Source organism: Carcharodon carcharias, chromosome X (genome assembly GCF_017639515.1).
Source record: "Carcharodon carcharias isolate sCarCar2 chromosome X, sCarCar2.pri, whole genome shotgun sequence".
Taxonomy (NCBI): domain Eukaryota; kingdom Metazoa; phylum Chordata; class Chondrichthyes; order Lamniformes; family Lamnidae; genus Carcharodon; species Carcharodon carcharias.
In genome coordinates, this window is record NC_054507.1 from 24,722,400 (window position 1) to 24,749,509 (window position 27,110).

Consider the following 27,110-nt stretch of genomic DNA (forward strand, 5'->3'; position numbering starts at 1 on the left):
TATATTTGCATTTTGTTAAAAAAACCAAATGAGGACTAGGGGTGAAATCTTGCACCTAGCGAAGAGACATTTATATTACTAATAAAACTGGTACTATGAAACTGGTTTTATTGTTAGAGGTGGAGTTCAAAAGGCCTGGTGATGCAATGAGAACTTACATTCAAAGGGAAGGCTAGGTATATACAGAAAAAGGGTTGCGTTCGAGTCAGGTATATAATATCAAAGGTTCTGTCGAAGGGTCATGAGGACTCGAAACGTCAACTCTTTTCTTCTCCGCCGATGCTGCCAGACCTGCTGAGTTTTTCCAGGTAATTCTGTTTTTGTTATGTAATATCGAAACAGCCTGTAAACCTTAGTACTGGCTGTGAAGGACCAAATTGAAAGCAACCTCATTTTGAATTCATAAGATAAAATGTGCCTTGCCTGGTGTCTAAGTCTATGGGTTATCGTTGCCTTCAGGAAGATTACCTGGGAGTGATTTGGGGAATTGTTTAAAAGTTACTATGGTAGTAATTTGTAGCCATGTGTTTAAATTTGTTGTAAATAAATTTTTAATAAAAAAAAACCTCACGGCTTGGTGGTTTCAATTCTGAACTCAGAGCTGCATCGCAAACATACAAATTGAAAAAATAGGTTATGACAGCTGTTTAAAGTTTCCCTCTGCAGTATTAAATAACTCAGGCTTTACCAACTGCTGTCATAACAATCAGGGGTTTGTCCAGGATAATATTTCTAATTCCTTGATTGGTGAATTTTGAGGTTGAGTACAAGAAGCACTTTGAGTTCAGGAGTTGGTGAGATTTTTGGAAGTGGTGAGACTGCAAAATGGTTTTGGCAACTGCTAAGACATGTCTGGGAGTAGAAGATATAACTCTGGGTTACAAAAAATAACCAAGAGTAAGTTGAGAGTTAGCAGATACTAAAATTTGGGTTACCTGCAAGGGTGGGGGGGGCAGGGGGCGCGGTAAGAAAGCAGCTAGAAGTATAGCGCAGCATTTGAAGTTGGAAATGATACCTGACACTTGTGTGTTCAGCTGGAGGTAGTGAGACTTCAGTTTGAAATGAAGAAGCTTGAACTTGACCAAGCAAAGGAACTGAAAACTTGAATTCGAAGCAAAGAAATTGCTTTTAAGAGGGAGCAAGTAAAGGCAGGAGAAAGAAAGGAAGCTGGAACTGGAATTTCAAGCAGAGAAAACTTCCAGCCTTTTAAGCAGGAATTCTAAAAAAGATCTTTGATTCGGAGGAGAGTTCTGATGATGAAAAAACGTTTAAAGAAACCCAGTGGGGAGATGTTTAGATTTATACAAACTCTTCCAAAGTTTGAGGAAAAAGATGTTAAGTGTTCTTTCCTTTGAGAAGATAGTTAAACAGATGAAATGGCTACAGGAAAACTGGACATTATTATTAGTCTTAAGTTGCTGGGTAGGGCATAAGAAGTATATGCTTTGTCTGAAGAGGTATTGGTGAATTATGATGTGGTGAAAAAGGCTATTTTGAGTGCATGAGTGCATACAACAAAAGAAGAAGTTGAGATTTCTGGGCAAGAGTGGGTTTTAATGGAAATTTGTACTAAATTTTAGCAGTGTGGTTGTTCCACTGATTGAACTAAGTCTTTTAAAAAACAAGAAGTTTCAATGGACACTGGAGTGTCAGAAGTCATTTGATAGTTTGAAAACTGTATTAACTACACCATCAGTTTTGGCAGTACCCAATAATGCCAAGTAATTCAAGTTCGCTTGTTGACACAAGCAATATAGACATTGGGGCTGTGTATTGTTACAAGAAAACTGGAATTGAAAAACCAATAGGATATTTTTAATGGAAGTTGAATGTACAACAGAATATTCAATATCAAAAGAGACCTTGGGTTTGGTGTTAGCATTGCAGTATTTTGAAATTTGTTGCCAACAATTCATAAAACAATTATTTTATACAGACCACAATCCTTTGAAGCTTTTGGACAAATTGAGACAAAAGTGCAAGACTTTCCAGGTGGAATCTATTACAACCATTTAATCTACGGATTATACATGTTGCTGGTACAAATAATCTGTTCACGGATGCATTATCAAGAGTTTGAAACTTAAAAGAAAATTGGATGTTTTAAAAACCTGGACACTGAACTGAGTTTCTGTTGATAGAAAGGACTTGTGTATATGTATCTGATAGTGAGACAGGTTATTAAAAAATGAAGCCATCTTTTTGAATTGGTGGTTCATTTTTCAATAGGGAGGGGATGTCAAAGATATTAAAGTATATAATATTGTAAATTATTTTAAATTGGACTTATAATAGGGCCTGTGGGTGAGTGTGCATTAATTAGATTAGATCAAAGCCAGCTAGTTTGGACGCTTTGATTGTATAATAGTTTTGAGATGTTAAATAGTAAGATATAGGGTACATTTGCATTTTGTTGAATAAACCATTCAAAGACTGGGGGTGAAAGCTTGTACCTAGCCAGGAGACACCAAGCAATATGTTTATATTACTAATAAAATTGGTACTATGAAAGGGGCTTTATTGGTAGAGGTGGAGTTCAAAGGCCTGGTGATACAATGAGAATTTACATTCAAAGGGAAGGCTAGGTATATATAGAAAAAAGGTTGTGTCTGAATCAGGTATGTAATATTGAAGCAGCCTGTAAACCTTAGTACTGGCTGTGAAGGACCAAATTGAAAGGAACCTCATTTTGAATTCATAAGATAAAACGTGCCTTGCCTGGTGTCTAAGTCTATGGGTTATTGTTGCCTTGGAGATTATCTGGGAGTGATTTAATTTGGGGAATTGTTTAAAAGTTATTATGGTAGTGATAGACATGTGTATGTGTTTAAATTTGTTAAATTTTATTTAATTTATATTAAACTTCTGGAGGCTTGGTAATTTCATTTCTGAATTCAGAGCTGCATCTCAAACATACCAATTGAAAATATAAGTTATGACAGTTGTTTAAAGTTTCCCTCTGGCATTTTAAATAACTCAGCCTTTACCAACTGCTGTGTCATAACACAGGTAGCATCATCAACTTGAAACATTGGCTCTGTTTCTCTCCACATATGCTGCCTGACCCAGTTTTTGCAACATATTTTGTTCTCGTTTCAGGATTTCCAGCATCTGCAGCATTTTAGTTTTGTTTAGTCTCCTTTACCATGTACTGAATGCCACCTTTTCAGTTTAATGAGCCTCCAAACTAGATTGCAACCAAAAAGCCCAATGCAAAATAAGTAATCAAAAACTAGCTTATGCAGAATAAAAATAGGTCCTTGTTGAATAGATATGCTGCCTGACATTAGCTGGCAATAGACACTGCAGGTATCTGTTCAATGGACTGCCTGATTGTTCAAGCAAAATGACCTTGCAGTTTTGCAAAGTACACATTTTCAGTCAGTCTCTGGACACTTCACCGTTGACCCTCAATGTTTCTTTTTTCCAATTTTGCACCCCAGCTCTTGAAGATGCTGATTCTGACTGGGGTATGGGTCCACATGCCAGTAGTTCTCCAGTCCTTTGCCCAAGTGGCTATTCTTCATGCACAAGCATAAAAACATTGAGGTATAAGGGAACATAATGTTGTAAATGAGGAACAGTTAATTTAATACAAGTTTTTTAAAAAAATGCACAAAATAATGGGACACTAGATAAATCTCCAGAAACTAATTATTTCCACTCAATATGTATTAAAAGAAACAGGTGGGGATATAAACAGAAGGACACTACGGCAGATGGAATTCAAGATGGGGAAATGTGAGGTTATCCACTTTGGATCTGAGAAAAGCAAATTAGAATATTTTCTTTATGGTGAGAGACAGGGAGGTGTGGCCAAGAGAAGGCCGAGAGGAGATTTGAGGTATTCAAAATCATGAGGGGGTCTGGACAGTAAATAGAGAGAATCCATTGGTGGATGGACTGAGCCAGAGGGTACTGATTTAAGCTAATTGACAGAAGCAGCAATGGTGACAAGGAAATTTTTTTAAAATGGAGTGCTTAGTTAACATCTAGCAGAGGCAGATTCAATCATGACATTCAAAAAGGAATAACTGGATCATTATCTGAAACGTGGTCAAACTTGCAGGGTTATGGGGAAAAAGATGGAGTAGTATTAGGTGAATCAGTCTACAAGAGTGCCAGCACAGACATGAAGGGCCAAATGGTCACCACCTATGCTGTAATGAAGCTGTAGTTTGGGTGTCCAGGTTCACAAATCACTAAGTACATAGTACGAAAGGCAATCAAAAGAGGCTAATGGAATGTTAGCCTTTATCTCAAGGGTACTGGAATTCAAAAGTGAGGAAGAGATGCTGTAGTTTACAGAGCCTTGGCAAGACTCCACCTTCAGTGCTGTGTTCAGTTTTGGGCACTGGAACCTTAGAGGAGATATTGGCCTTGGAAAGAGTACATCACATTCACCAAAATTATACCAGCACTTAAAGGGTGGCATAAACTTGCCTTGTATTACCTTTGGTTTGGAAGGATGAATGGTGATCTAATAAAGCTATTTAAAATCATTAAAGGTTTCCATAGAATAGATACAGAGAAAGATTGATTGATATTTAGTTAGGCAAGGCTATCAAGTGATTTAGAGCAAAGGCAGGCAAATGGAGTTGAGCCACGACACAAATGAAGTTGGAACAGGCTCAAGAGGCTGATTGTCCTATGTCTCCAAGGGGGTTCCACCCTTCCCATACAGCCAGCCCAGAATAACATCATGACATAGGAGTTAAGGGTAGTGGCTGGATGTTAAAGGAACAGCTTGGGGAGTGGAGAAGAAACAATGCAGGCATTCTCTGACGTTTGGAGAATAGTGAGCTGTACTGCTGCCCCATTTGAGATACTTGAGTCAGCAAAGGTCAAGGATCAAATCTGGGACCTTACTGTCTCCATGTCTCAATACCTTGGCAAGTACATTTACCAATTGAGTCATTAGGAGAACTCAGCATTTCCAACACAATTTTAAAAGCTGATGGGTAGGTCGAGTCAATGTAAAATAAAACCTACTGCTAGGTTTACATCAAGGGAAGAAAATGAAGATTGATAGTAAAACAAAAATCAACAAATAACTGGTTAGTTAATTTATAGATTAAATAGTCTCCAATGACATTGCTAATGACCAAAACCCTCTCTTTTCAGGCTTCTCTCTGGACTTACTCTTGAATCCCTGGTTCCCCAGGGTCCTTGGCTTGACCTCCACCTTAATTACAAAATTCATGCCTACAATTTAATTATAGTTTCAGTTAGACACACAACTGTTGAAATATTTGTTACTTCAGATTGGTTAAATTTTGTTTGAACTTTTAAATGCTTTTAACCTGCTTCACCTTAAACATTTCGGGTGTCATTTTTGCCTCGCATTTGTTGTGAGGTGTGACTTGTGATCTAATTGATCCTGATTAACCACAAGGCAAGCAGGAATCCATAAGAAAAATAAAAGGGATCTTAGAGACAAAGTAACACAATGTATGTATATATATATATATATATATATATATATATATATATATAGCTGCTATTAGATACAAAATGATTACACAAAAACCTCAGGTAGGAAGTCTGAAACAAGTATTCCACTGGCTTTCTCAGTTGAAGGCTATTCAGAGCTGATAAAATGCAATTTGGTATACCATGAAGAACATTTAAATCTTCACTGCAGCTACGGAAGTGAAGTCCAGAAGGCAGTCACTGGTTCCAGGTTTTACAATCAGATGATGCAAGACAACATACGCCAAAATGCCTTTGGAAAAAGGAACCCACTCATTGCCGACATCAAAAATCTCCTCCTCTATCTGGAAAAAATATATAAATGCTTAAACAATGAATCAAGCAGGCCCCTTAAATGAAAGTGGCAGATACACCAATTTTCTCATTTCTGGCTGTGTTTTTTTGAAAAGAATCCTCCATGTCATGCCCTATTCCCCAACCAAATTCTGAAAATTCTCCCAATTTGCACTTGCCTCTTGAACTGCCCTGCTTCCCCTCTCATAGCTACCTTATGGGAAATGACTTCTTGCTCAGATATCAGCACTTGCATTGGCTCCAGGGCTTAGGCGTGAAGTTGCAGTACTGAGCAGTGAACTGCACTGTGTGTAGGACCGAATGGCCTACCCCTGCTCCTATTTCTTATTACCTTATGAAACTGAATACTGAAGAGAAAGAGTGTGACACAGAATGCAGTGCATATGGATGAATAAATTCCTTTAAATTTCTCTGCACCCAGATTAAAGAAAAGAAGCCTTCTGGGGCCGATCAAGATTTTTGAACAGTTTATAGAAAAAATAGATGTCATGTTCAGTATTCTGACAGTGTTGTACGTGTTGGGGATCCATTCTTTGGAGATGATGTTAAGCCACCTCTCGCCCACTCCCTCTAATTTCTCTTCTGCCTCCTCAAGAATTGTCAAGACTTTTAATGCCACCCTGAAGAGCAGGGGGCTGTCCCAAGTATCTTGGCCAACATTGCTCCCTCAGCCAATACCATCTAAATAGATTGACCAGCCATTCATCTCTGTTGCTGGGGGGACACTGCAGGTCCAGAATGACTGACGTTTGCCTACATAATAGCCACTTCAGCCCAAAAGCAATTAATTTGGTGAGCACTATCAAATGTTGATTTTAAGTGTATTTCATTTTTTTCATAATTCAGGAAGGGCTTAAACCTCTAGTCCGTCACTTCACAAGCAATATTTTTCTGAATTCCAAGTACAAGACAAGAATTCAAATATGAAAAAAAACGCAGCTCAAGCACATCTTCACTCTTGACTTCTAGACTTAACTCAAAGCAAACTTATGGTTCAACTCTAAAATAGAAACATTCCAAATTAAAAAAAAACCAGAAGATTCCCAGTAAAAACAATGGTCCTTTCCAGGAAAAACTTACTAGACCTGCATTGGCTTTTTCAAAGCTCCACATTTTGGCAAGTTCATGCTATAACATTTTTTGTAAAATATCCCGAATGATACTCACCACTCTGTTTCAGTAGCTGTCCTTTTCGTGACTGCTCCATTTTCTCTATAAACTGTTCAAAAATCTTGATCGGCCCCAGAAGGCTTGTTTTCTTATAATCTGAGTGCAGAGAAATTTAAAGAAATTTGTTCACCCATATGCACTGCATTCCATCGCATACAATTTCTCTTCAGTTTCATAAGATAATAAGAAATAGGAGCAGGAGTAGGCCATTGAGACATTCGCGCCTGCTCAGTCATTCAACAAGAGCATGGCTGATCTGATTGTAACCATTACTCCACTTTCCTGCCTGCCTGCCCCCCCCCCCCCCCCCCCCCCCCCCCCCCCGCACCCCCCCACCCTCTCTCTCAAATGACCCTCAAAAGAAATTGCCCCTCATCTCCATCTTAAATGGGAGACCCCTTATTCTGAAACTGCGGCCCCTAGTTCTAGATACTTCCACAAGGGGAAGACATCCTCTCAGCATCTACCCCATCAAACCCCTTCAGAATCTTATACTTTTCAATAAGGTCACCCCCTTTCTTCTAAACTCCAATCAGTTATCAGTCGAACCTGATTAACCTTTCCTCATAAGACATCCCAGGAATCAGTCGAATGAACCTTTGCTGAACTGCTCCCAATGCAATTATATCCCTCCGTAAGTAAGGAGACCAAAACTGTACACAGTATTTCAGATGACATAATCACATGCTAGTTACCCCTTGGAATGAGGCCCCAGCAGAAATCAGGACCTTCAGGGCAGAAAGATGGGTAATGAATGGTTTTAGGAGAAGTGATTGGATGATATATTAGACCCGCAGCACTAAAGGAGTGCTCTCACACAAGAGACAGCATCATAATGATTCTGTCACTGGACTAGTAATCCAAACGCCCAGGCTAATAACATGGGTTCAAATCCCACCATGGCAGCTGGTGGAATTTAAATTCAAATTAATAAATGCAAATTAATTTTTAAAAATCTGCAATTGAAAGCTTGTCTCAGTTGTGGTGACCATGAAACCATTGATTGTAAAAATCCATCTGGTTTACTAATGTCCTTTAGTGAAGGAAATCTACCCTTATGTGGTCTCTGTATGACTCCAGACCCACGGCAACACAGTTGATTCTTAACAAGGGCAATTGGGTTTGGGCAACAAATACTGGCCTCGTCAGCAACACCCATGAAAGAATAAAAGAAAGAATACTCATGACTGTGCGTAAACATTTACCTCTGGTGCGACGCTTCATGTCTGGTTCCTCACCACTCTCAGCACTTGTATTCTCCTGCTCTTCCTTAGTTTTCCTATCAAGTTCCTTGCAAAGAGAACTGAAAGACAACACAGAGTCAAGGGTTTATCCTGCTGTAAATTACAGCAGAACGCACTGTCCCTCAACTTTCTTCCCATTCCCCTGAGAGCCATTATTAGGTTACATGGATGGCGGGTGCCTTTGGACACCCAACCAGTTACTCATGCAAGTTAAGATAGATTGTGCCAGCATGCTGTCTCATGGTGAAGGCCATCATAGCTGAGCACAATGCTGCCCTCAACGTTGTTCCCCCTAACTTCTGCTTGCTGTGCGCTTGTTGTGCTGTGCAATTCCTTTAATATTGATGCGCAGCCATGCATGCACACATCTTGAAGGGAACGTTGCTCATGGGCAGACTGTTTGCTCCCTGCATATCATGTTTGTTCCTAATTGCTGCATGGCCACACACTCGCACAGTTTAGACGGAACATTAGTCACCCACCATCCAAAGATGCTATGCTTCCAATAAGGCGGCTGGTACTGCAACCAGGCAGAAACTTTAGATAATTTTCCTCGCCCCTTAAATGCCAGCCTGGATTTTTTTTTCATTCATTTAGAGGATGTGGGCGTCGCTGGCTGGGTCAGCATTTATTGCCCATCCCTAGTTACCCCTGAGAAGGCGGTGGTGAGCTACCTTCTTGAACCACTGCAGTCCATGTGGTGTAGGTACACCCACAGTGCTGGTGGTGGTGTTCCCATCTATCTGCTGCCCTTGTCCTTCTAGATGGTAGCAGCCGTGGGTTTGGAAGGTGCTGCCTAAGGAGCCTTGGTGAATTCCTGCGGTGCATCTTGTAGATGGTACACACTGCTGCTACTGTGTGTCAGTGGTGGAAGGAGTGAAAGTTTGTGGATGTGGTGCCAATCAAACAGGCTGCTTTGTCCTGGACGGTGTCAAGCTTTCTGAGTGTTTTGGGAGTTGCACTCATCCAGGCAAGTGGAGAGTACTCCATCACACTCCCAACTTGTGTCTTGTAGATGATGGACAGTCTTTGGGGAAATCAGGAGGTCAGTTACTCGTCGCACTATTCCTAGCCTCTTGACCTGCTCTAACCACAGTATTTATAATGGCTAGTCCAGTTCAGTTTCTGGTCAATGGTAACCCCCAGGATGTTGATAGTGGGGGATTTAGTGATGGTAATGCCATTGAACATCAAGGGGCAATGGTTGGATTCTCTCTTATTGGAAATGGTCATTGCCTGACACTTGTGTGGCGCGAATGTTACTTGCCACTTGTCAGCCCAAGCCTGGATATTGTCCAGGTTTTGCTGCATTTGGACATGGACTGCTTCAGTATCTGAGGAGTCGCAAACAGTGAACATTATCATCAGCGAACATCCCCACTTCTGCCCTTATCACATAAGGTAGGTCATTGATGAAGCAGCTGAAGATGGTTGGGCCGAGGACACTACCCTGAGGAACTACTGCAGTGATGTCCTGGACCTGAGATGGATGGCCTCTAACGACCAAAACCATCTTCCTTTGTGCTGACTCAAACCAGTGGAGAGCTCCCCCCCCGGCCGCCGATTTCCATTGACTCCAGTTTTGTGAAGGCTCCTTGATGCCACACTCCATCAAATGCTGCCTTGATGTCAAGGACAGTCACTCTCACCTCACCTAAGGTCTCCCAAAGGAATAGACTCCTTGCTGGGCTATAGTTCCGTGGGGCCACGTCAGCTTCTCATACTTTGCCCAACTGACCATTGTCCACATGGGAGTTTTGACATGGGATCTTGTGGGCTTTTCAACCACATGGAGCATCATGACAGAGCCCAATCCTGTCCTCACCCATCACTGACATACATGTTCTTCCAGCAGGGCTTGCTAGACAGCAATCTGGAGCAGAAGCCCTGGCAATTTCTCCTTCCTTAAAACAACGATGCTCCGACCAGTTAATGGCACCTCCCCAACACAACGATTGGGGCGTCACTGTGAGAGGTATTATGCTGTAAACTAGCCTCAGTATGCTTGGCAAGGGATGACGAGATGAAAAGCAAATGCAAGTAAGCGTAGCTCCATTCAATACCTCCCAGAAATGTGTTATGGTGCCAGACAAGCACCAGTTGGGATGCTCCCTCACAGCTTCCAAAGAACTAGTCTGACGACACTCTGACTACTGGCTGAACAATGGGCTACCTTCAAGGAGGTAGCATTGCAAGCAAAATCAACGTATATTCCCTTGATAGGGAAAACGTAGGACAGATAAGTCTAGAACACCCTGGATGACGAGAGAGATAGAGGTGAAGATGAAAAGAAAGAAGTTCATGTATGACAGATGTCAGATAGAAAATACAATGGAGAATCAAGCTAAATATAGAAGGACCAGAGGGGAAGTGAAAAAACTAATCAGAAAAGCAAGGAGGGAGCATGAAAAGAGACTAACAGCAAAAGGGAATCCCAAGGTCTTCTATAAGCATATAAATAATAAAAGGGTGGTAAAGAGAAAGGGTAGGGCCAATTAGAGATAAAAGGGAAGACTTGCATGCGGAGGCAGAAGAAATAACAGAGGTATTAAATGAGTACTTTGCATCTGTCTTTACAAAGGAAGAGGATGCTACCCAGGCTGAGATGAGAGAGGAGTTAACTGGTAGACTCGAGGAATTAGGGCTGGATGAGATGCATCTGAGGATACAGAGGGAGGTGAAAGTGGAAATTTCAGAGGCGCTGGTGATAATCTTCCAGTCTTCCTTAGACACAGGGGTGGTGCCTGAGGACTGGAGAATTGTGAATGTTCAAAAAGGGTTGCAAGGATAAAGCTGGCAACTACAGACCAGTCAGTTTGACTCCATGGTAGGGAATCCTCTAGAAACTATAGTTGGGGACAAGAATTAAGACACTTAGACAGGAGTGGGATAATTAAATAAAACCAGCATGGATTCATTAAGGGAAAATCATGTTTAACTAACTTGGAGTTTTTTTTGAGGAGGTAACAGAGAAGGTTGATAAGGGCAATGTTGTTGATTTTCAAAAGGCATTTGATACAGTGCCACACAATAGACTTGTGAGCAATAAAAGGGAAAGTAGCCAATTTCTTATCCAAGTGCCTGAGTGACAGGAAACAGAAAGTAGTGATAAATGGTTGTTTTTCAGATTGGAGGAAGGTCTGTAGTGGAGTCCCCCAGCGATCAGTGTTGGGACCCTTGCACTTCTTGAGATATATTAATGACCTAGACTGTGATGTGCAGGGCATGATTTCAAAATTTGCAAATGACACAAAGATTGGAAGCATTGTCAACTGTGATGAAGATAGTCTTGAACTTCAAAAGGACATAGCCATTTTGCTGGATTAAGCAGACAACTGGCAGATGAAGTTCAATGCAGGGAACTGTGAAGTGATTCATTTTGGCAGGAACAATATGGACAGACAATATAAAATAAACAGAGAAACTCTAAAGGAGGTGCAGGAACAAAGGGACCTCAGTGTAGATGTTCATAAGTAATTGAAGGTGGCAGGGCAAGTTGAGAGAGCAGTTAATAAAGCATATGATATCCCATGTTTTATTGATAGGGGCATTGAGTACAAGAGTAAGGTGGTCATGTTGAACTTGTATAAGACACTAGTTATGCCTCATCTGGAGTAGTGTGTCCAGTTCTGCTCACCACACTTGAGGAAGGATGTGAAGGCAGTGGAGAGAGTACAGAGGAAATTCACAAGAATGATCTCAGTGATAAATAACCGTAGCTATGAGGATAGATTTGAGAGATTGGGTCTGTTTTCCTTGCAGAAAAGACGGCTGAGAGACTTGATAGAAGTATTCAAGATCCTGAGGGGTATGGACAGAGTAAATAGTGAGAAACTGTTCCTACTCAAGAGTACATCAAGAACTAGAGGGCACAGATTCAAAATAATGGGCAAAAGGAGAAGAAGCGATGTGAGGGCGGTTGGAATCTGGAATGAACTTCCTGAGAGGGTGGTGGAGGCAGGTTTGATTGAGGTATTCAAAAAGGAATTGGATTACTATCTGAAAAGAAAGAAAGAATGTGCGAGCTTATGGGGATAAGGCAGGGGAGTGGGACTATGTGGAATGCATTTTCAGCAAGCCAGTGCAGACTTAATGGGCTGAATGGCCTCCTTCTGCACTGTAAAGATTCCGTGACTACAGATACTGAAAAAAAACACTTTTTTTTGCTCTTGCATTTCTCCATTTTTGTTCAAAAGGCACTTGTCTGGGCAGGAAACCCTCTATAGAATGTGAAATTCAAACAGGCTGTACCAACATTTAGTTGGCATTGTAGTGCAATATTCACAAGGTACATGAAAATAAGTTAGGGATAAATTAAGTAAAATGGAAATTTTTTAATATTTTGGGATCAATTTTTTGACATCTTATGGAACCCTAGCCAATGCACTAAATTAAATTTACAAATACCTGGACACTCATGTTTCAATGTCATTCTATGGAGTTCCTCCCCTGCCTTATCTAGGCTTTAAAGAACCCTGATGCATGGCACCAACATAGTAAAATAGAGAAAAAAATCACATGGTTGAGTCGCTTTCTACATATGTAAAAAATCATCAATGCCAATGTCCTTCCTACCTACCTTATTGTAGGGACACTAAAGGGATCAAACTTATCCAAATTCTTCACATCCATAGGCACTGAAATGCGACCTAGAACAGCAACAGACATGATGAGCAGAATATAATACTTGCACGCAGAAAACTTGCAATCAATGACAATGGCGCTCAACAAAAATTATGTAGCAACACTATAAAACACTCGTGACAGAACAATTTTTGATACAGCCTTTAATATAAAAAAAAGGGGGCTGAGGGAACAACTTTTATTTATATAGTGTTTTTAATGCAGCAAAATGCCCATGGTCTTCACAGAAGACTCTTAAAGGAGGAGAGGGGTTTAGGGAGGGAATTCCAAAGCTTAGGGCCCAGGCAGCTGAAGACACAGCCACAAATGGCGGAGCATTTAAGATAGGTGATCCTCAAGCAGTCAGAATCAGAGTACAGAGATCTAAGGGGCAAGGCTGTGGAGGGATTTGAAAATAAGAATGAGAATTAAGATGAACAGCTTTGATGCATTGTCATTTTACGAGGCCTAGAGTTCAAATCTAGCCCCGAATGGATAAAAGTCTTTGCTTTTCCAGTCTCAAAGGAACCTTGCAAGATGAATTTGGGATGCTTCAAACCAAATCTCTATGTCTGAGCTCACAAAACAGCCAATGATGACAGGAATCAACTCCGAATGACTACAAGGGTAAAATGAGAGTGGTAGCAGTAGAGGGCACTCAAGGTTGACGCTAAGGCACATTGCTGAGGGATAGGAGAGGGAGCTTCATTTAACTCTAGATCTCACTTATGCTATATCAGTTTTGGGAGTAATTGATACTGGATGACAAAAGGAGCAAGCGTTTCAGCATCCAGGGCTAACAATCTCGACATTTAAACACAAAAGGCTATAAAGTTAAAACAAAATTAAATACTTGCGCACAGATTTATTCAAAATCCAAAACAAACAAGCTATCAACTTCAGCTGCGGGGTCGGGAGGGAAGGAGGCGCCCAAGAGACCAGATGTTTCACCATAGGGAAGATTAAAATAAAATGTACTTATTCACCTATAAGCTGAAAAGTAGCTATAGACCTAGAATTATGTCTCCTAACTACTTGTTGACCTGGATTGGTGCAAAGCACAGTCAACATTTGGGAGGAAAGGAAATAAAAGACAATACCTGTTTTGGGATGGACAGAAAAGGGGCTTTTCAGCAGATGGTTGATGCCTTTACTGACATTCACGTCCAAACGAGGATAGCAGTACTGCAGCTTAATCTCTGCTAAATGGTTGGCGTTCACACTTCTGGTCAACTGTGGAAAACCATTTAATAAATGACAAATTCTGTTCCAAAGACAACATAAGCAGCTTGTGCATCGTATGTCCAGCAGACTTCCAAGTCTCTTCAACTGTTATTTCAATAGCAAAACTGACAATGTCCATCAATGTTTTGAACAAAACCATCAACTAATTTTCAAGACTTAAAATGCTCAAGCATTCACTCATGCAACTAAGTTTCAGCTATTTGCGACAAATAAAACCCACTATTTTTCTTAGAATCCTATTAACCATCATTAAGCAAGCCTTGGAAATTTATAAACACATTGGCCACATAAAACCCATTATGTGACTATGAAAAGTATGAGACCACATTACATTCCATACTACCTAGCTTTTCATTCCCCTAATAAGGCACTGATTCATACAAGAGTACAGTTACCACAGACATGGGCAGTTTGAGAGTGACTCATGAGCTAGTGGGAGTAAGTGTGAAATGACGAGACACAGCTGAGCCTCATCTGACATTCAAATGCACAAACTCCAAAACTGTAGCATCAATACAATACTCGAGGTTGATCAGAGGACCAATTCCTTGTAACTCACTCATTTGTGGTCTAACGTTGAGATGGATTAAAAATCCATCGGGACTAAGCCATACTCACCAGAACCAGATTCAATTGTTAGTTTGTGTGGAGCTGGCTATTCTCAGCCAAGGTGGCAAAGGAGCACAGTAGAGGGTGGTTATGTGAGGGCAGGTTAAGGTCTGCAGTAATGTACTGCTTTCGAATAACCGGTTGACACTTGTCTTGGCACATACACGAATGATAATTTGGATGAGGAACCCAAGGTTTCCAATACCATTCCAGAACTGTACTCTAGCACAGCAGTGCTGTATGAGGGGAAAGTGGGAAATATTGAAAGATTCAATGCATCAGTTTAATGTTGCTATCCCATTTCCTCAATCACACCATTCGTTTGAATCACTCCTCAGGTATGCTATGTCTAATTAAGATTGGATTGTGAGACCACTTACAGTGCGTTGTATCAATTTCCAGCGTTCAGCTGAATTTCGCATTTTGACAAAATCTATTTGCAATCCCTCTCGAAACTGTGCACCGCTGTTAAAGAAGATACCCCCATCGTCTCATGTAAATATTTGAACAGATTTTAACCACAGCATGGAAGTTTAAAGGAAAGAAACAAATCTTATCACGAGATCAATTCTCGTAAAGAAGTTAACATTCTGCTCCTTTGCAATTTTAAGAACAGAGCACTTATGTAATACTAACCTAAGAAGTTGCTTAACATTAACTGGGTCAATGTGTCCCAGCATTTTACAGCAGGAACCTCTGTTGCATTTTTGCATCATGTGTGGTTACACTGTAAAATCTGGGCATCAGTCAAAACACTGTGTATTTACATGCTTTCTAAATACTTATTTGGTTATTGAAACAGCAACGATAAAACAAGGGTCAATTTACAGAAAGCAGAATTTTGAAAAAAAAATCAATTCATTCTCTGGATGTGAGATTCAATGAAGCCAGTGATAAAAACAAAAAACTGCAGATGCTGGAAATCCAAAACAAAAACAGAATTACCTGGAAAAACTCAGCAGGTCTGGCAGCATCGGCGGAGAAGAAAAGAGTTGACGTTTCAAGTCCTCAAGACCCTTCAACAGAACTGACTGAATATTAGGAAAGGGGTGAAATATAAGCTGGTTTAAGGTGGGTGGGGGGGGGGGGGCGCGTGCGCGCACCGCGGCACGGGGGAGAGAAGGGGGGTTGGTGGGGGGGTTGTAGGGACAAGGAAGCAGTGATAGGAGCAGATAATCAAAAGATGTCACAGACAAAGGAACAAAAGAACACAGGTGTTGAAGGTGGTGATATTATCTAAACGGATGTGCTAATTAAGAATGAATGGCAGGGAACTCAAGGTACAGCTCTAGTGGGGAGCTTGGCCTAAATAGCCAAGTGGTTATGGTACTGGGCTTGTAACCCCAAGATCAAGAGTTCAAATCTCACAATGGCAAAACTATGAAACAATGTAACTTCATCTGAAAAACAGATGGAAACGTGTTTGTACTCGAAAGAGGTACAGTTCTAGTGGGGAGCTTGGCCTAAATAGCCAAGTGGTTATGGTACTGGGCTTGTAACCCCAAGATCAAGAGTTCAAATCTCACAATGGCAAAACTATGAAACAATGTAACTTCATCTGAAAAACAGATGGAAACATGTTTGTACTCGAAAGAGTTACAGCTCTAGTAGGGGTGGGGTGGAAAGAGTAGCAGGGCATACAAGACTTAAAAATAATGGAAATACTTGGGAAAAGAAAAATCTATATAAAGTATTGGAAAAAACAAAAGGAAGGGGGAAGAAATGGAAAGGGGGTGGGGATGGAGTTCAAGATCTAAAGTTGTTGAATCAATATTCAGTCCGGAAGGCTGTAAAGTGCCTAGTCGGAAGATTAGGTGCTGTTCCTCCAGTTTGCGTTGGGCTTCAATGAAGCCAGTGTTTATTGACCATAATTGCCAGTCCATCTTAAGGCCAGAAGTGGGGATATTCACACGATGTTCAGCACCATTCGTGACTCCTCAGATACCAAGCAGTCTGTGTTCACATGCAGCAAGACCTGGACAATATCCAGGCTTGGGCTGACAAGTGGCAAGTAACATTCACGCCACACAAGTGCCAGGCAATGACCATCTCCAGCAAGAGAGAATCTAATCATCTTCCCTTGGCATTCAATGGTATTAACATTGTTGAATCCCCCACTACCAACATCCTGGGGATTACCATCGACTAGAAACTGAACTGGACCAGCTTTATAAATACTGTGGCTAGAAGTGCAGGTCAGGGGCAAGGAATCCTGTGGCGAGTTACTCAGCTCCTGACTCCCCAAAGCCTGTCCACCATCTACAAGGCACAAGTCAGGAGTGTGATGGAATACTCTCCACTTGCCAGGATGAGTGCAGCACCCACAACACTCAAGAAGCTTGACACCATCCAGGACAAAGCATAGCTTGACTGGCACCACATCCACCACCTTCAACATTCACTCCCTCTACCACTGAGATAGAGTGGCAGCAGTGTATTCCATCTACAAGATGTACTGCAGCAACTCACCAACAATCCTCCTTCAATAGCACCTTTCAAACCCAAGACCTCCACTGCCTAGAAGGACAAGTATATGTTAACGATTTGGGAGGCATGATCAGGAAATTTGCAGCTGACACAAAAATTGGTTGTGTAGTTGATAGTGAAAAGGATAGCTGTTGTCTCCAGAATGATATCAATGGCTTGGTTGAGTGGGCAGCAAAATGCCAGATGGAATTCAATCCAGAGAAGTGTCAGGTTATGCATTTGGGGAGAACAAACAAAGCAAGGGAATACATAATAAATGAGAGGATATTGGGAGGGGTAGAGGAAGGGAGAGACCTTGGTGTGCATATCCACAGGTCCCTGAAGGTGGCAGGGCAGGTGGATAAGGTGGTAAAGAAAGCATATAGAATGCTTTCCTTTATTGGACGAGGTATAGAATACAAAAGCAGGGAAGTAATGATAGGATTGTACTAAACGCTGGTTAGGCCACAGCTGGAATTGTGTACAGTTCTAGTCGCCACATAACAGGAAGGACACAATTGCTCTGGAGAGAGTACAGAGGAGATTTACAAGAATGTTGCCAGGGCTTGAAAATTGTAGCAATGAGGAAAGGCTGTGGTTGTTTACCTTGGAACTGAGGAGTGACCTGATTGAGGTGTACAAGATTATGAGGGCCAAGATGGGGTAGACAGGGATGCCCTGTTTCCCCTAACAGAGAGGTCAATTACCAGGGGGACAGATTTAAGGTGATTGGCGGAAGGGTTAGAGGGGACATGAGGAAAAACTTCTTCACCCAGAGGGCGCTGGTGTCTTGGTATTCGCTGTCTGGTTTGGTGGTGCAGACAGAAGCCCTCAGCTCATTTAAAAGGTACCTGGATTTGCACCTGAAGTGCTGTAACCTGCAAGGCTACAGACCGGGCGCTGGAGGTGGGATTATAATGGGTGGCTATTTTTTCTTTTTCGGCCGCAGCAGACATGATGGGCCGAATGGCCTCTTTCTGTGCCATAACTTTTCTATGGTTCTATGGCAGCTGACACATGGGAACACCGCCACATGGAAGTACCCCTCCAAACAGCCATCCTGACTTGGAAATATATTATCCTTCCTTCACTGTCGCTGGGTCAAAATCCGGGAACTCACTCCCTAACAGCACTGTGGGTGTACCTGCACCATGGGGACTGCAGTGGTTCAAGAAGCAGCTCACCACCACCTTCTCAAGGGGAATTAGGGATGGGCAATAAATACTGGCCTAGCCAGTGACACCCACATCTCATGAAAGATTAAATTTAAAAAAAACTCAGCTTATCAAACTGCTGAGTTGGCTACATTGGGACTGACGTCAAAAATAAGCCAGACCAGGAAATGACAGCAAGTTTCCTTTCCTGAAGGACATGAGTAAATGAATTCGATTTTTCCAACAACTTCATGCTCACTTACGGATACCAAATTTTTATTCCTGATTTTGCTGCCATGGTGGGATTTCAACTCACGTTCCAGCCCTCTAGAGTCCAGTAACACAACCACTGATCCCACATATACAAACCAAAAGTTCCAGAAGATGGAACAATACAGCCAAGGATATAATCTACTAGTTTACTTGAGTGAACAATTACAAAAACAAAACCATCTGGTTGGAAGTTGAGAAGTTCTCCATGGAGATCAGGGTTAACAAAACAGCCAATTCACTTCCCTTCACTCTTACTGCTATTCTCTCTTGGCTGGGGAGAATGCAGTGTACTGCTGAAAAAGTGCAATTACTTTTTGAAGAAACCAAGTAACACAAAAAACAAAAAGGATTTCAAATGTCACGAATAAATTTAAGGAGATTTCTTTCAACCTAGCAAGTGTCAAAATCTGAATTTTTGGGCTTGAGGTGAAGAATGTTTGTGCAGTGGACTAAAATGCTTCCTCACCTCTTGCAACAGTAAGCAAGCCTTGCATAAAGAGCAAATCTAACTTAAAACACAGCTTAATCCCCAGCCTCAAAGACAAGCACCCCATATTGTGACAATGAGGTGTTCCCCACACCAGACAGCACAGATTTAAGGTAACTGGCAAATGAAGCAATGGAGACCTGAGGTCTCTACAGCAAGTGGTTAAGATCTGGAATGCGCTGCCTGAGAGTGTGATGGGGACAAGTTCAATCGAGGCGTTAGCGTCTGGAAAGCGCTGCCTGAGAGTGTGGTGGAGACAGGGTCAATCAAGGCGTTAGGGTCTGGAATGCACTGCCTGAGACTGTGGTGGAGACAGGGTCAATCGAGGCCTTCAAATGGGAACTGGATTATCTGAAATGGAAGAATGCGCAGGGTTATGGGGAGAATGGCATTTGGTGAATTGCTCATTCGGAGAGCCAGTGAACACATAATCGGCCGAACAGTTGTTGCCTGTGCTGTAACAATTCTGTGATTCTGAAAAGGCAATCACTCTTCATATCTAGACTAGATCAAAGTACAGGCACAGGGATAGGACAGCAATATTCAGAGACACTACACCAAGCAATCAATTTCCAATATCAATGGAAAATAGAAATTTAAAAAAAAGTTGCCCACAGATTCACCAAATGTTGCTAATTCCAATGAAAGGATATCATCAGGGACCAAAGCAAGGACTTTCTGCCAGGTTTCTTTACTGCCAAAGATGTCTTGTCCATTCACGGCATAGTCTTCAAAATAGCTATCTATCACAGTGATAGCTTGCCTACAGGTGAATCAAGAGCAATGGTTAGCAATTGGACTGACATGATAAACCCTCATCAACTAATTGCTCTTACTCCACTCTTTAGATCACCACTGCATCACACAAGCAGAAGAATTATTTGCTTAGACCTGGGCTTTAAAAGTGCCAAGGCATCAAATTTAGTATACAAGCTAGCCATCCTAAATCAACTGAGTTACAATTTTGACAAAAATACAAACATAATTGGAGTACGTACCCAATAATACAACCAACAATATCATACAAATGGAATTTCACGTATTCAATCACTAGATCACCAGCATTGATATATTGCATATTATACAGTATACTCTCTGCCTCACTGAACAATGCCACAGGGAATTTGCTCATACTGTATAATATAGAAGGTTTATGTACACGTACACACACACACACACACACACACACGTACACACACAATAGGCAATGCACAGAAAACGCCACAGAACACAAAAGGCTGGAGCCACAATATCTAGTCTAGTGATTGACCCTGGTCTGAATTTTTCCCACGGCGGGCGGGCTCGGTTGCAGAACCGTCCACGATCGGCTCTGCACTGCCATTTTATGCGGGCGGGCCAATTAAGCATAATACGCAAGCGGTAGCTCAGCGCTACCGGTGAGTGGGGGGGGGGGGGGGGGGGGGGGGGGGGAGGAGTTGGGTCCAGCACTTTTGCACATGCGGGCAAAAGAGTGCTTCAATCTCCCTAAGACATGGAGCTGCCTCATGGAGATTGAAGCGTTTTTTAAATAATTAAATAAATGGAATAAAAATTTAATGAAACATGTCCCCTCATGTGACTGTGTCACATGTGATGGGGCTGATTTTTATTTTTTAAAGAAACTTTTTATTTAATTTGTAAAAGCTTTGGGAAACTTCATCCCGTTCGTGGATGAGGTTTCCTAAAAAATGTAAAGGCCACTTGGCCTTTTCGTCTGCCCGCCAACTGTAAGGTTGGACAGGCAGTGTAAAGTTAAGGTTAATTACCTAGTTAATGGCCTTAACAGGCCTTTCAATTATCAGCGGGTGCGCAGCCAACTCTGGCGTGTGCCCGCCAAACGAAATATCACGAGACAGCACGATGACGTTGTGATGCATGCCCAATGTCATCACGCATCATTTTACACGCCGGTGTGTTGGGCCCGCCCCCACACACCAAATGTAAAATCCTGGCCCTTGTCACAAAGTAGGGTTTTTAAATTGGCAACCTTGAATAAATTAACCTTTGAACTCATTCAGTGGTTAATCACCAGACATACTTTTTAAAACTTAAAAAGGCACATACTTTAAGCACAAGACATTGTGTTCGAAATGGTACAATGCTCCTGTCCTTGCACGGCAGTGATCCAAGTACAAATGGATACATTCAGATGTCTTCATAAAGACTTGCATTTCACAACCTCAACATGCAAAGGGGTGCTTCACAGCCAATGAAGTGCTTTTGAAATGTAGTCACTGCTGCAATGCAAGGAAATGCAGAAACCAATTTGTGCACAGCAAGGTCCCACGAACAGCAACGAGGTAACAATCAGATAATCTGTTTTTGTGATGTTTACTTGACCGATAAATATTGGCCAGGACACTGGGGATAACTCCCTTGCTCTTTTTTTGAATGGTACCATCTGATCTTTTACGTCCACTCAAGACGGCAGATTTAATGTTCTCATCTCAAAGATAGAACCTCCAACAATTCAGCCTAGATTGTGCTCAAATCTCTGGAGGGGGGTTTGAACAAATGGCCTAATGGGTCAGAGGAGAGAATGCTACCAATAAAGGCACAGTTGACATTTAAACCACAAAATGAGGTTAGTATCTTATAACCACATTCTGGTAACAAAATATTCTCCAAATAAACATAGATAGAGCTACTTTCTTACTCTAATGCACTCACTGTATAGAAGGATGAATGGGATTAGTCAGATGTACTTTCTTGATTGCATCTGTTCCACCCTGTAAAACAGCCAGTTGCATTTGGCATTACAAACTGATGGTAGAATGGTTACATATTATGTTTTCTCTAAAAGTACAATTAATCGCATGGCTTAGAAGATACATACCTTAACCACACTCAGGTACTCTGCAACAGCAGACCGAGCTGCCTGGGAAAGATTCCGTGCATTTTCATCACAGACCCAGCAATGGACCCCTCTTCGCCCAGAGTATATCCAGAGCCGGTGCTGAAACCCAAAGTCCTCTGTGATGTGAACATAGGAAACCTGCATTATGTCAGGTGCTTCACTTATCTCAGAGCACCTGTGACATTGAATTTCATAAGACAGAGACCACTGCATTTCTGTTATGACAACAATACCAGTGTAATTTAAAAAGGGGTACGCTTACTCCCTCTCTCGTCGTTAAATTTTCCTTCAAGGGCAGTACGGTATATTGGATCCAATCTACTATGCCACAAATTCATTGGATGTGTGTGTGATCCACGTTAAGATGCTGATTATAGAATGTACTGAACAGAAACAGGCCACTCATTCCTGCTGATTATTTGCAATCTCAGCACACAGGGAAGCATAGGGAGGAAGAGATGAGTCACTCCAGCAAACTTCAGAGAGCCCAGGCTGAACGATAGAACACCATGTTCTTATCTCTCAACTTTAGTAAAACGATAAGATAGCAGCCCAATCAAGAGGTCAACCACTTCTGTGGCAGATTAAAGGAGTGTGAATGTGCTTTGATAAATTGAGTACCATTTCAATTTACACCAGTACTTGAAATCAACATCCATTTATAGCTTAGAAACAAAGCATATATCTCCATAAAGTTAAGGTGCCTAGTGTATTGTCGTGCTGACCCAGACAGACTAAACTACCTGCAGGCTCAATCCATGCTCAGGTTGGCTCAGTTCGGCTAGGGCAGCAGTAAGCGTATTACAATTCACCTCAGCACTCCAGGTGGCGAGGGAAGAGGAGAACAGTAAAGAAAGAAAAACAGGAGGGAGTTCATATTTCCAAACATTACCCATGAGCCCCTTCAGAACATGTCTATTAGCTCGCTGACACTCACTCAAGGACAAAGCCACTTGCGTCAAGTATCAAAAAGCTGTAGGCCCCTGTGAAACTGTAGCCCAGAAAGAATCAGCACCTTCAAGAGATGAATTGAGCAAAAAAAAGGCAAGCAGAATTACTAGAGAACGAAAAAGCACAATGCAATTTTACCTCCCAATGCTCTGTCCAGAATCTTGATAGCAATGGTCATTAGTGTCCAGCACTTGTGGCAAATGTCTGCAGAGCTGAAGTATACAAAATAACTTGACAATTCTTCTGAAAGATTTCAAAGCCATTCTATGTCAATATGAACAGTAGTCTTCTATCCACAGGAGACATTAGGAACAGTGAACCATTGCAATCTAATATGAGCCAGTCCCTTCCCCACTCTTTCAAACATCAACCCACAAAAGTTTTTTTTAAAATTATAAACAGTAAAACTCTTCCATGACCCATAAACAAGTTAACCAGTGGAAAATCTAATCCAATCCAAAATCTCTTATTAATTGGAGTTTTGGGTTCCATTTTACTAAACATAAGTGAAGAATAACTACCTAGTCAGTTTTCAAGAATTCCAGATTATTGAAACACACAAACTGCATCCACATCTTTCAATAATTCTCATTATACTTATTTTTCTATCTCCAATTTCTGCTGAAACTATGAGTTAAGTGAAAATTTAACAGTAGCCCTAAAGTTCCTTAGTGAACATAACTGTACGGCACAAAAGAGACATATGTAATTTTATCACTTTACTCATTAACTATGCTGCCCTCGCCATACACCAAGATACTTCAGCATCCTTGGTCGACAGTTCTACTGTTGGCGTAAGGGAGCTGCTTTTAACAGGGCTAATGCAGGGAGTCAGTGCTCTTCTGCAAACCAAACAACAGAAGTGCCAATTGTAAAAGTGACTTTTCACAGATCTGATGACAGGTCATTGATCCAAAACATTAACTCTGTTTTGCTTCCCACAGATGCTGCCAGACCTGATGTTTGTTGCTAGCATTTTCTGTTTTAATTGCAAAAGCACCACAGTTAGCATTGCAAATGCTGGGTCCATGCAAAAAAAAATTAAGCATCAACATACCTGCAACAGGTTCGAACATCATCATAGTCTGTCATATCAATATCAAAGACCAGCTCTTTATACTCAGCATGAAAGGTTCCCGATTTCACAGAGTTATGCTGACTAGGCTACAAAAGAAGAAACACTGAATAGTTATGAAGTGCTGACAAAAACTTTCACTCCACATCACTAATTTTCTCCTCTCTTCACCTGAAAGATTCAACACTTTCGTGAGAACTGACAGTTATTAATAACTGAATCTTCAGAGAATTTACAGTCTTATTGTGCAGTAGCAAAACTGAGCTCGATACACGACAGCCCCACAATTGCATTTAACAATGGTTGCTCGACAGCAATCAAGGTTTCACTGGACAATTTTTCCTCCCTTTACCCAGGGACAATGAATGCTGCTGCAGTTCAAATCCCTACTATTATCCTGGCTGCAACCAGCTAAATTACTCGATAATATGCCAGTCAATTCATCGATCACACATTAAACTTTGGTACACAGTGCCCATGTATCATTTGGAACTTAATATACGTGCCTGCATTACTGGTCACTCCTGTAGGTGGTGCTTTGTTACAATGTTCACCGGTGCTATTAAAGAATATATTACTGAGATTTACTGAGGTCTTGTGGCGCAGTGGGTCCTTACACCTGAGCCAAAAGTTCCAGGTTGAAGCCCTACCCCAGGATTTGATGTTCAAATAAGGAAGGGGTGTTCATAATGCAGCCAATTGGGTTAATTATCAACCTGCAAATCCTTCCAACACATGCCAATGGCAGGCGGTAGGAGCGGGAGAGATTCCTGGTCAGTCAGCTATGTGATGGAAAGAGTATTGGTGCCTCTACCATCACTATCCTAGATCCAGACTACAACATGCATGTAAAAAGTGGATGTTCCCACAGCAACTCAGGCTCCCCAGATTTCACAACCTGGACATTAGGTTCCTGCAAATCACTCAAAAACGTTTTCCAAAAATGCCTTCACTCTGTACATAACACCACAAGTGATCAGCTAGTATGAAATTAACACTGATGAAAGGTCACAGACCTGGAACATTAACTCTTGTTTCTCTCTCCACAGATGCTGCCTGATATGTTGAGTATTTCCAGGGCTTGTCTTTTCTTAAAACTATGTAAAATCAACAATGATGCCTGGAATATCACTTTTATGATGTTTTAAAATTTGTACTTGAAGGTAGTTTTCTATCCATCCTATGAGATTGGAGTCATCTGAAGCATTGCACTCGAATTACCTTATTTGAGTAGACAGCTCCAATGTCAATCTTATAAGGGACCATTTTCTGTATCTCTTTCTCCAATTCATTCTGATTATTAAAGGACAGGTAACGCACATAGATGTCATCTTTCAAGGTGAAGGAAAATTCTCGATTTTGGAAATAGTTCTTGGGGACTGTTGACACAAAGAGAGTAATTATCCAACTGATAACCTTGTGAGTAAAGAGCCTCAGTGTGGTACTGAGCCACCAAGAAGCAGGTCACACTTTGCTAAGAAACATACTACAATGAGTTAATGGTTTATTTAGCATATTGGCACCGATATACTTTCATGTTCTGTAATTGGCTTTTTGTGCAATATTGAGTTCATTTTTAAACTCTTTCATTCACCAGTGGCAGATGTATTTCACCATGTTTATTCAGCTGTGTTCTCTATCCTGTCCCAACCCAAGTTTGGGAGGGGGAAAAACATCTAATTGTAAGGTTAGGTGCTCTTAAACAGCCCTGGTGGACACTTTCAAACATGCACCATTTACACTGCTCAGAAATCCGAGTAACAGATGTGTGTGTGTGTGTGTGTCACAGTGAGAGAGATGCTCACATGGCTGCATTCATTGGCCATCCCTTGTTACCTTGGCTGTTTCCTTAAAACAACTAAGTGGTTTAAACCACTTTAAAAAGCATTAGTCAACCTGGAGTCACACATAGGCCAAGCCAGGTAGGAAAAGTAGGTTCCCTTCCCTGCAGGGCATCTGTGAGCTTGTTGGATTTTTAACAATAATCCAGAAGCTTTTCATGTCAGTTTTTCCTGCTGCCAACCTACAACATAGATTAGCTGACAAAGTTACATTTTGAACAGTGAAAATGGTGCTCCAAATCAGCTCTGAAGCTTCAATAGATGCTATTTAGCACACAAAACCAGAACAAATGTTGTGCAAGAGGCAGCAAACTCATGGCATTATCACAGAAGTTACATGGTAGACCTGTAATATTTATGTACTTTTCTGGCAGAAACACTGATTTAAATACAATTCTTGCCAACTCCCTTTCAATAGTTTTGCAATTGGTATAAGTCTGCCTCATAGAAATCTCAACTGTGGATAATTATCTGCCTTGATGGCTAAGAGGTAATTTAAACAGGGAGGGGGAATTGTATGAATTTAGCATAAACATTTGTAGCAATTTACAGTTGTTAACAAAATATAAAATTAAGTTGATGGGTTTTGACATGTCCTAAATCACAGCTATCAAAATGCAGAATTCGTGTATGACTTGACTTTCCTTTTAACTACAGGTTTTTAAAAAATTAACTGGATGTGGCATCGCTGGCTAGGCCTGCATTTATTGCCCATCCTGAATTGCCCTCATTAAGGGGGCATTTAAGAGTCAACCACATTGCTGTGGGTCTGGAGTCACAGGTAAAGATGGCAAATTTCCTTCCCTAAAGGGCATTAGTGAACCAGATGGGTTTTTACAACAATCGGCAATGGTTTCATGATCATCATCAGACATTTAATTTTTTTTAAATTCCGCCCTTGTGGGATTCAAACCCAGGTCCCCAGAGCATTACCCCGGTTCTCTGGATTACTAGTCTGGTGAGAATACCATTATGCAACCACCTCCTCTATTTGTACTTTTAAACATTTGATATTTAACAAAAAGAGAATTACTAAATCGCAATGAAATGCATTTTAAATCGATTTAAATAGGTACAGAGGTACCTTTGAATAGAAAGCAGCCAACACACAAGTTCCTTCCATTTTATCCGAACCCTGGAACAAACCCTTTTGCACAGTAATAAAATAGCAAAAAGTACTCGCAAAGAAAAAATATATTTCCTCCTTACCACCACCATAGTTTAACCACCTGAAGTACTGCGGAAATGGGAAGAGACGTCTGTAATAAATGGGGAGTAAATCTGGTAACTCAGCCGCATCATACTGACTCTCGCTTGACGCCATTTTC

The 27,110-nt window shown here is 41.2% G+C and overlaps 1 protein-coding gene across 3 annotated transcripts; it reads right to left on the bottom strand.

Moving 5' to 3' along the window:
* Positions 1–1,800: 1,800 nt before the first annotated feature.
* On the bottom strand, positions 1,801–27,110 carry prim1 (DNA primase subunit 1). Of its 3 annotated transcripts, none has more exons than XR_005941981.1 (14): positions 26,992–27,110; positions 25,163–25,320; positions 23,924–24,030; positions 23,005–23,078; positions 21,895–22,031; positions 21,729–21,787; positions 19,712–19,821; positions 15,059–15,135; positions 13,925–14,057; positions 12,781–12,850; positions 8,163–8,260; positions 6,955–7,053; positions 5,616–5,777; positions 1,801–3,516 (listed from the first exon to the last, which is right to left on the bottom strand). XR_005941981.1 is itself a non-coding variant. In XM_041180493.1 (13 exons), exons 1-13 carry the CDS (start codon positions 27,104–27,106, stop codon positions 5,758–5,760), a joined length of 1,257 nt encoding a protein of 418 aa, XP_041036427.1. In that variant the 5' UTR covers positions 27,107–27,110; the 3' UTR covers positions 1,801–5,757. The 3 variants fall into 3 exon arrangements, 1 of the variants encoding a protein (XP_041036427.1); XR_005941980.1 differs by having other exon boundaries at positions 1,801–3,521; XM_041180493.1 differs by having other exon boundaries at positions 1,801–5,777.

Excerpts from the sequence above, each read along its gene's own strand:
- prim1 (XM_041180493.1), bottom strand. The coding sequence starts at position 27,106 with ATGGCGTCAAGCGAGAGTCAGTATGATGCGGCTGAGTTACCAGATTTA. Across the intron at positions 15,136-19,711 it reads CCTTGCTTTGGTCCCTGATG|AGTTTCGAGAGGGATTGCAA; the intron begins ATATCCTTTCAT and ends ACAGCGGTGCAC. Across the intron at positions 14,058-15,058 it reads GGAAATTGATACAACGCACT|TTGACCAGAAGTGTGAACGC; the intron begins GTAAGTGGTCTC and ends GGTTTTCCACAG.